Source organism: Anarrhichthys ocellatus, unplaced genomic scaffold, assembly GCF_004355925.1.
Source record: "Anarrhichthys ocellatus isolate YVR2014 unplaced genomic scaffold, GSC_Weel_1.0 scaffold4, whole genome shotgun sequence".
Classification (NCBI taxonomy): Eukaryota; Metazoa; Chordata; class Actinopteri; order Perciformes; family Anarhichadidae; genus Anarrhichthys; species Anarrhichthys ocellatus.
The window spans coordinates 13,703,591-13,713,590 of record NW_022280034.1 but is presented as its reverse complement, the minus strand read 5'-3'; the positions used below and the strand labels follow the sequence as shown (position 1 = coordinate 13,713,590).

Below are 10,000 nucleotides of genomic sequence, written 5' to 3'. Positions count from 1 at the left end.
AGGACTCTACAGGTGTCCCTCTGGGGCATCTGTGGACTCCGTGGCCAGCACCTTCCTGCCCAGCCCGTCTCCTGACTCCACGCGCTCCTCCTTCACCACGCGCATAGGTACTAGACCCACAGCCCTGTTGGGTGAACTCTCCTCAATCTGTCCCCAGGGGTACACAGTTACGGTTGGGAATCACTGTGCTAGACTGTGTGATAAAAACACCCAGTAAATAGACAATTGGTATATTTCTAATCACATCTGATGATCTGGTGTGAACAGTGTTTTGAGATATCTGCTGCTCAATTCCCCCCCCCCCCCCCCATCATCCCAGGAGTTGCTCGCTGTCAGCCCGGCTGGCTGCTCCCTGCCTGGGCCCTGCGTGTGATTTACCCCCTGGTGGCGGTGCTGCTGGGAGCGTGCCTGGCCGTGGCCGGACTCTACGGGAGCTTCTTGTCCAGAACAGTCGTCCTCATGTGGCTTGTGTCCGCTCTCTCTGCCTTTCTGGCCTCCGCTCTGCTGCTGGAACCTCTCAAGGTGAGTTCATCCAATCAACTCTTTGGATCTTTTGGTGGATTGACTCCTGTGATTTATCTTCCTCGCTCAGGTGTGCGTGCAGGCGTTAATCCACACGGCACTGTGGAGGCCTGTGGATCCGGAGGTGGAGGAGCAGCTGGCTCAGGAGAGCACTGTGGTGAGGGCGTTCGGGGAGCCAGGGGGGAAGGTCAGACCGCCGTGTGGCTACGGGCTGCTGCAGGCCAAAGAGGAGGCCCGCAAAGTCCGAGCTCTGCGATCACTCATGAGGGTGAGAATGAAACCTAACTTTAAAATTGGCCGGCGATTTGTCTTTGCATCTTTTTGTTCATTTACTTCTGCATCTTTTCTGTAGCACTGCGTGTGCCAGCTGTTCTTCCTGTTGCTGGTGCTGATGGTGAACTACCAGGACGGCATGGAGCAGAGGCAGGGCAGGCTGCTGCACTCTGCTGTCAGACGCCGTCTCCACACAGCACCCTCGGGGGTCCCGAACCTCACCTCACTCAGAGAGTAAGGGCAACGCTCAGCCTGCTGCTGTCAAAACACTGCGCCGCACCGAATGCAGCCACACACTGTATCTGGGGGAGAAAACCTTGACCGTAGCACGCTGCTTGTTCGGCTAGACATTGTTATGATGCCGTTTTTTAAATGAGATGGTCTTCATGAGGTGTGCACACGACTTTCCCTGTCAAACATCAGGGAGAGAGGCGGTTGTGTTCATCCATTTTCTAAGTCTGATCTATATTGTTTTCTCTTGTGTGTTTATGACTAACAGGTGAAAAAAAGGTTTTGCCAGGATAATCTTTCTAAGTTTCTTAAAGACACATTTCCATCTGTGAAACAGGTGGAAAAAGGTTTTGGTAGGTAGAAAAAAAATCGTTTTTTTTTGTTAGTATGTCTGCCACAAGAAGCTGAAGTGCACACTACCCCATGTTCTAAATAGGACTTCATCTCAATGACTTGCTAACACACAATAAATGTACGTTGTGTTTAGAGTGCATTGAGAAATTAAAACACGCCTACATGAAAACAAGAATGCTTTAAAGTATCTTAGAATAGTGATCCTGGCAAAACTCTATTTTCCCAACCTGTTTCACTTAGGATTCTTTTTAAGGAACCTTTTTCTTCACATGTTCTTAAGTCCTAAACACAGTAGAGATAACTACTTAGATTTAGAAAATCGATCACCAGATTTTTTAGTTTATTACTTGCCTCTCAGGGCGTCCTTAGATCACACTAATCATGCAGTCAACTTATTTTAAATTCGGTGTCTTCAGCAAAATATATCAAGGCATAAACATGGAAAAAGAAAAAGTTGTCCTGTGCATGTCTGGGTAGGGCCTTAATTCTTAATTCAACCTATTTGACTAATGAACTACATGACTTTTTAAAGTTTAATTTCCAAAAATTAAAAATACACACAGTCTCATTATTGAGATGAAAGAGAATTGTCTGTCGAGAAAAAAACTAAAAAACTTTAAAATTGGGACTGTCCTGGTTTTTGCGCGCCGTGCACCATCAGCACAAACCCAAAGCTTTGGTCGATTCTCTCTTCATGCAGCTGGTCAGACGCAGAGCGGTGGATCAACCACACCTTGGTGACGCACCTGCACCAAAACCCGACGCTGCGCCTCATCGGATCGCCACGGCTGCAGTACGCGCATCCCCTTAATCCCATGGAAAGTGTCCTTCTGGGAAACAGCAGTGGAGCAACACACCAGCTCCTGGCTGACTTGCACATGGCAGACTGGGGCAAGAAACAGTAAGTGGATTAGTGACGGCAAGGTGACTTGCATCTCCGAGACAAGCTGAGTGCGTGATTATTAATACCTTCGCTCTTCAGATGTTGAATCCTCTGAGAGCGAGACAGGATTCAATTACTCTTTTGAAAATAATGAGGCGTGCCTCCCCATTAAAATTTGCCAAAAAGCAAAACAATACCATTTTTTTTTTCTTCTGCAAACAAATGGGGCAATAACACAATGCATAATCTACATGATTATTTGCTCATGTAGATTGCCAAACTATTTTGCATATTTTGCATGAGATACTGAATCATCTGATGAGACTGTTTTTGCGTCCTCTCAACCCTCAGTTGTAATGATGAAATGTATATTTTCAGAGACACATGGGTCATATATTGAGTTCTATATGTTACCATATTCAGTGGATTCTTCCCTCCAAGGTTTGAATCCCTTTCTCTGGACTTCACACACTACCACAGAGAGTCTGGTTTATTTGTGTGCGTGTCCATGCGGCTAGGGTGGGCTCAGACACGGGGAGTCACCCCCTTTCTCTCCATCCATCCACTCCTCATCCCTTCATCCCTCTCTGGACTGGACCTGCAGGTGCCACTTACGGTAACAAACACTGCAATCCCTTCAAATACATAAAGAATAGACATAATGCGTGATACATATTCGGAAGATTCAGCAATAATTCCGCTGTTAAAATGCACTTGCTTTATACCGCAGGTTCTCCTCCTCGTCTCTGCTCTCCTCATCTTGTTCGGAGAGCTGTGCTCCGTGGCCACTGAGCGTGCCCAGTATGTGCCTCAGTGCAGACACTGGTTCCAGCTTCTCTTGGCCTTGTTCTCCCTGGCAACGGCTATCCTGCAGTTCTGTTCTGTGTCCCAGGCCACCTGCTGTGTTTCCGAGGTAAGAAACGAAAGCAGGGAACGTTTAAGATCCGTCGCGATTACCTCCAACATTAGTGTCAGCTGAGCAGGCGCTTGTTGTATGTTAACCCCAGTTAGAGGTAACCTACATCTGACAAGCCAGTCTCGGTGCTTCGCTTGTCAAATTATCATGATGTATTCTGTATTTGTCCTACCCTGTGCCTTGCAGTTTTTTGGTGCAAAGGGCTGTCCATTTAAAATGACCAAAACAAACAAATAAAAAAAATAGATATGAAAATATTATTTTAAGACAGAGGGAAGCCTGAGCAAATAATAATAGTAATAACAAGAGTAACAAAGATAAATTGAAGCGAAACAATTTAACAGATTTGGGGCCAAATGCTACTTAAGCCCCTACATGTACATACAACCCGAACCCTTCATTCACTCAGATAGCAATAGTGAAAGAAAATTACTACTTTGGTTTAAAAAAACAAAATGGCCTATTCTACGTGTTGCTTTGATGACATTACAATGACGTGTGTGTGTCATTTAGCTTCGATCCCAACCAGACAGCTTCATCAACTTCCACAGTGCTGCCCTCCTGGCACAGCGCTGTTCCCAGTGTGCCGCCGTCCTGCTCACTCTGCTTGTTCTAAAGGTAATCGAGCGCTCTCCTTCATCATTACACATCTCTATACTGGTCCACTGGTTTCCCCACTCTATTAAATGTCTACTCATTTCCACTGCTGTGTGCTCCAGCTGCTGGGAACCTTGAGGTTCGTGCGGAGGTGGGTGATGTTCGGCAGAGTGCTGCAGAGAGCCTGGAGGGAGCTGTGGGCCCTGGCTGCCCTGCTGCTGTTGCTGCTGCTGCTGTGCATTCACCTCGGAAACACGGTACGACAAGGAGGCGTTCAGCTGAATCGAGTGTTCCTCAAGATAAAAATGTATTTGATATGTCTTTGTTTCAGCTCTTCTCCCGTTCAGTGGAGGGTTTCCTGTCAGTACGTCAGACCGGGGTCTCGGTGCTGTCCATCCTGCGTGGCCGAATGGCTCTCCAAAGACTTTGCAGGGTCCACCCACTCCTGGGCCCCATCTATGGGCTGCTACTAGTGGGGGGAAGTGTTTGGCTCTTAGCCAGACTCTGTGGAGCTGTTCTCATCCGTACATACAGGTACACAATGTATGCGCATAATATTACCAGCAGATGGTTGTGTGCATATGCAGCTCAAAATCCCTGCACTGCATTGTCAATAGTTAGATGGAACCCAAACTCCAAGTGTCCATCCGTTCCTAACATGACAAGTTCCTAATTGTACAATTGACATTTGATGAGCATGATCACATATTAAAAAACATTCAAAAAATCATGTGCAACAAGATGTTAATACTGGCTCTGGTTGGTTGTACTCAAGCACAGCGGTGCAGGCTAACATGCTCACAATGAGAAAAGCTAATATGCTGATGTTTCCTCTTAAAGGACCACTGCATAGGATTTAGTAGCATCTAGTGGTGAGGTTGCAGATTGCAACCAACTGAATACCCTTCCGCTAACAAAGCATGTCAGAGAGCTACGGTGGCCACATAAACGTCAACATGTGTGAAGCCCAATGTAAAGGAGTGGAAGTACACACATTCTATTGCAAATGTACTCGAGTACGAGGAAAAATTGTTGTGCAAGACAACTATTCTCAGAAGTACAATTAATTGAAAAGATTACTCAAATACATGTAATGTGTCACTACCAACTACAGAGCACTAGTGCAACTGCGGCTGATGGGGATGTCATTAGTTTTGCAGATATTTTGGTCACGGACCAATTGGACAACCTGATGATGGCGCTTTGTGAAATATTAAGGGATCACCAAAGGGATTAAAATTCATCCAGTGGGGGACATGAAAGTTTAAACCAAATTTCATGGAAATCCATACTCTAGTTGTGGAGACTTTTCAATCAAAACCTCAAACTCAGGGCGGCGCCAGAGGAAAATCCGATGTATTTTCATTTTAAGAATGAATGAGTGCCAACAATGAGCTAACATTTGGTCAGGTAAATGCCGCATTAAGTAGGTTTCATTGCTAACTATTGCTGTGTCCTTCAGGGCAGAGCAGGCTGAGCTGTACTGTCCAACTATTGAACCTCAGGACTATGAGATGGTGGAGTTCTTCATTAAGAGACTCAAGCTGTGGATGGGACTCACCAAAGCCAAAGAGGTAGGCTTTGCATTAGTTGTGGCGCAAACCTTCCAAAGCCGGGTCATGTTGCTGATTCCACGCACGTCTTTTTCCTTTTAAAGTTCAGGCACAGGGTGAAGTTCGAAGGTATGGACGTCCCTCCTTCCAGGTCCTCGCAGGAATCCTGTCTCTCCACCCTGTCCTCTTCCCGCTCCCCTTCCCTGTCCTCCTCCTTTTCATCCCCCCGTCCCCTGTCCTCGTCTCTCTCCACGAGGTCTGAGGACTCGTCAGTGTCCGAGGCTGGGTTCGACGTCCGGCCCTACCTGGACCGCTTGCTGCCCTGCGTCAGTGCGCTGCTGTCTCGTTTTGACCAGGTCAATCAGATAACTGAGGATGTTCACAACCTGGAAATGAAACTAGAAGAGGCTCAGACAAGGAGGAGGAAGAAGAGGTGGATCAGTAACAAGGACAAAGGTGGAGACATGTTCAGAGAACCGCAAAGGCCAAAGGAACTGGAAGGAGAAGGAAGGGAAACAGCAGAAGTGAGACGCAGGAAGACAGGTGTTTTTTACCCCAAGCCGCGAGTCTCCCTTCCATCCTCGTTCTCTTTCGCCCCCTCCACACCCCACCCCTCTGCCGCATCAGTCTGCAGGTATCCCCGCACACGTAGCACCTACTCTGAGTCTGAATCAGTGCCGTTCCAGCCTCGCACCTCCAGCAACAACCATGCTTCTGAAGCAGCCAAGCTTGCATCTGGGATCTGTGGTTTGTACCCCTCAGATTCTCCTGGATACGGCGGGTTCCCCCGCAGGAGAGCGTGGCATTCTGGGACCTCTCATTCAGCTGATGCAGCTCAGCGGATCTTCCATGCTCACGGTGGAGTTGCTCCACGGGGCAACGGAGGAGACTATTTAGCATTCACTAGCACCAGACCCAGGAGCGTGGAAGGGGTAAGACGGCATATCAGTGATGGAGTCCCCGTGAAGAGGAAGGCTTGGACTGAGCAAGACTGACATTGGGTTTATTCTGGAAGTGGACTGATCGGACTAAATATCTGTGGTGGTTTGCAGCTACAAAGCGCTGGACTGTATTTGCTGCTTCTTTGGCACTGCATAGATGGGTTCATATTGTTTGCTAGCAGGTGCCATTCAGAAAAAAGGTTAAAGGGCCTCTGATTTGTCACATGAGTATGAATTTCCCCGTCATGGGCAGAACCTCTCGGCCCATTGAAAATAGTTGAATAATGTTCTCCGTGGTTCTGAAGGAGTTTTTTCAGGTCTAGCTAAATAACCCAGAGGATGTCATCGGGGGAATCTCTGCTTGGGTTTGAAGACCACACATTTTTAAAACACCTGTTTAGGGTGTGGAGGTTAAAAGGAGATTCTAGCACGCTATACTTACACAAAGGACATATACTGAATCAATCCATCAAACTCATTTTGACTTCTGGCCTTTCATAGAGTATGAGTTCTTTCAAAATAAGTGTCTTGAGTGCGGGAATTTTTTTGTCACAAAATAATGAACTCCTATCCGAGGGTCGGCATAAGACATAATAGATGTGTAAGTCGTTTTTCAAACCCCAGCAATTATGTAGACCAAAAAGCCTGTAATGAATGTAGTGTTTGTATAAATTGAATAGTGTTCCTTACACTATTGCATACCTGTAAATGCAGTTATATGCTGTTGTATTTTTGTATCAGACTCTGGAGATATTTTACTCTCCAGACGAATAAAGACAAGTGACCGTTTGGTCTGAAAGTGGTTTCATATCTTCAAGCATTTTATTTTTTAATCGGAAAACAGTGTCCAACAGTGCTGTGTGCACGTGTGTTCGGTTTAAACGATAACACAGCTCTGTGATTATGTTATCAGCAGTAATTCGTATTATTACCTATCTAAAGGAAAAGACCTTGATTTATGAGTCAACACACGATAACGCAGCATCAAACACTGTTAGTGCTGGGGAGAATCACAAGTAGACCGACTGTGAGTGTTTGTCACTTTCAAATGAAATGACATGAAACATGTGAGCTGCTTGACTTTGCCATACACGGACAATGCACTCCAGATGTGTGCTGTTGGTTTGGTTGTATTGCTCTGTGTCACAACAAAATAAACACGAAGCAAACTAAGCAGAACAGAAAACAGATATTTATAACAAAGAATACAGATTTAATAGTAGAGAAATAGAATAAGAGTTGTGTATATGCTAAGGCAAAAGTTTAAAATAAAATAAAACAACAAAATGTGCACAATAAAAACACAATAAAACCCTAAAAACTAACAGTTTCATGTGTACTAGAGCTGTATTGTGAACAGAATTTTGCATCACTGTTTTATCAATATTTTGATCGCGTTTTCTTTTAGTGTTTAGTGCCTTCAACGGGACCACGCTTTATCCAAAAAGTGTTCCTTCCTTTAATCATATAATTGACATTGTCTTGAGGTCAACGACTACTTCTTCACTTATCACTCGTGTGTGTGCATGGCCTTATCATTGTGTGGCGGTGAAGTGCCAGTCCACCTATATAAAAGAGGACGCATGTCTGTGTGTCGGCACTCAGGTTTTGGAGTGAACAGGTGCGTAATGCTACAGGATCATAGACCTACTCTATCATCATAAAGCCATTGCAGTGTTTCAGTTTTGTATAGTTCTGTAATGTGATGGACATGAGCTTTATTCTGCTCAACTGACTTTTCGTTTTCTCACACAGCTGAGAGCAGAGCCGAGACAATGAAGTGGGCCTTTGTTATGTGTGCCATGGTGGCGCTGTCACCAAAAACACAATAAATAAATAAGCTATTGTGCTTAGAAGTAAATCTGAATTTAAGTACAGGCAGCTGGGTCAGCAGAATGTCTCAAAGAGGGATAGATAGAGGAGCTAAAAAGCTCTTTACGGGTCAATGAAAGCCTGAGAAATGTAGAGGATTTAAGCGGCTCCTTTTTGTGACACCTAGGATCCCTCTGGAGAGGAGTAAAACAGCCAGTGAGACCCTGGAGGAGCAGGGTCTTTGGGAGGAGTACAGACTCAAGTACCCGTACAACCCCGTACAATCAGAACATGGTGGGTCTGGCCCAGGCTAGATAAGTCTGAGGTCACCCATCCCAGTTAGCCTTGAAACAATCGCATGTACATCTCGGTGCTGTAGCGGAATTTACAACATGCCTGAGACTCAAACCTTTTCCTTTGTGCTATAAATAATTAAATTTCCTCACATCCAATAAAACGAGTTAAATCAAAATTCATCAGATTGGTGTTCTATTGAAATATACAACACATAGACTCTAAATCTATGTGAGCGTAAGACGGCAACCCAACGGGAACACACCCTTTGATGCTACGACGCAACATACAAAACATACATACATTACTGATTAACTCCATGTAATTGAGTTTTATTGTTCTCCAACCTGTGCAGGCACAATAAATCACAGTAATAACTTAAAGCAGGCCACAAGTCGTAATTATGGAATGCTGCTAACTAAGTGCAGAAGGTATACTGAAAAATATGATGCTGAAATATCGATGCCCCTGAATTAAAAAGAGAGCCTATTACTGCAAGAAACTGGTGCATTGTGGGTGCTTTGTAGCTATAAATTAAGGGAAATAAAATGACTGCTGGATCAATTTACAATGCTTGTATGTTTTGCTCATGCTGAAACACAACGATGCTGACACACACCGTGTATCCTACTATATTGTAGGCTCTACATACTGAACATCTCAGAGAAGCTGCACTGAATGTCACACACATGCAATTACCGTGTATCACCACAGGCGCCACCAGAGAGAACGAAACCGAGATCTTCAGGATTGTAACTTGAATTGCCTGGTGATGGTATGAGGAAGCATCTGAAGAACTATTTCATCCACAAGATCAAGTCTATTTTTAGATATCCTCGTACAATGTGCTTCCTGGTGACACAAACTTGTCGGACTACACTTTATACACCCTTTTCTCTCACCACAGTGCTAGAAAGGCAGTAACTTCAATACTGCAGCCTCCCAATGAGCAGCAATTTATGACAACATCAGCTCTTCGTATATTCCTGCACTTCAGAATCTGAGGTAATAAAGGGGTCGAGGAAGGCTGGGAATCACCTCGGCAAAGTAAGTTGTATTTTTCTGAACTCTTGACCTCTATGTATGTGTTTTAATTCATGGCAATTTATTCATTATTAGCCAGAAACTGCTGTATTAGTCAGAGATTGACGGTTGAGTTGTCTTTTTTGTAGAATTTGACAGGACAATGTTTGCGAAAAAAGCCAAACAAGAAGTGACAAGCTACTGTGACTGGATGTCGCAACTACCACCCGAACTCCACAACATTCCTCTCTTTGATCTAACCATACCAGGTATGAGCTGCTCACATTGCTAAAGCATTCAGCCAATACACAGCAGTTCAACTTCTGACAGTGTATGTACATTAAAAAGGACATATGCCGCTGTCATTTGAAAAACATCTCCATAATGTATTTTTATGAGCTATAAAAAAAAAAAAGCCTTTTTCAACTTTCTGACAATACAGTATTCAGATTTGTCAATGGGTTTTTAAATGCTGAAAAAGATTTGATAGAAATGGAGGTGTATGGACAGCGATGATTGGTGGTTTATTGAAACTGTGACATTGCTATGACACCTGTGTGTGTGTGTGTGTGTGTGTGTGTGTGTGTGTGTGTGTGTGTGT

The 10,000-nt window shown here is 44.7% G+C and overlaps 2 protein-coding genes across 2 annotated transcripts in view; both read left to right on the top strand.

Moving 5' to 3' along the window:
• The window catches only part of pkd1b (polycystic kidney disease 1b), a 26,403-nt gene extending 18,825 nt beyond the window's left edge, over positions 1-7,578 (top strand). The window contains exons 31-42 of the mRNA XM_031843756.1: positions 1-107; positions 320-522; positions 593-790; positions 875-1,029; positions 2,081-2,281; positions 2,705-2,879; positions 2,994-3,176; positions 3,693-3,797; positions 3,899-4,033; positions 4,108-4,310; positions 5,239-5,350; positions 5,434-7,578. The exon at positions 1-107 is cut by the window's left edge and continues 102 nt beyond it. Of these exons, the coding sequence (XP_031699616.1) occupies positions 1-107; positions 320-522; positions 593-790; positions 875-1,029; positions 2,081-2,281; positions 2,705-2,879; positions 2,994-3,176; positions 3,693-3,797; positions 3,899-4,033; positions 4,108-4,310; positions 5,239-5,350; positions 5,434-6,324 (2,668 nt within the window). The 3' untranslated portion in view covers positions 6,325-7,578. The remainder of the gene's footprint in view (positions 108-319; positions 523-592; positions 791-874; positions 1,030-2,080; positions 2,282-2,704; positions 2,880-2,993; positions 3,177-3,692; positions 3,798-3,898; positions 4,034-4,107; positions 4,311-5,238; positions 5,351-5,433) is intronic.
• A 1,547-nt stretch (positions 7,579-9,125) lies between these two features.
• Positions 9,126-10,000, top strand: part of LOC116381722 (PI-PLC X domain-containing protein 1-like) — a 3,426-nt gene continuing 2,551 nt past the window's right edge. The window contains exons 1-2 of the mRNA XM_031844106.1: positions 9,126-9,423; positions 9,549-9,668. Coding sequence (XP_031699966.1) covers positions 9,563-9,668 — 106 coding nt within the window. The 5' untranslated portion in view covers positions 9,126-9,423; positions 9,549-9,562. The remainder of the gene's footprint in view (positions 9,424-9,548; positions 9,669-10,000) is intronic.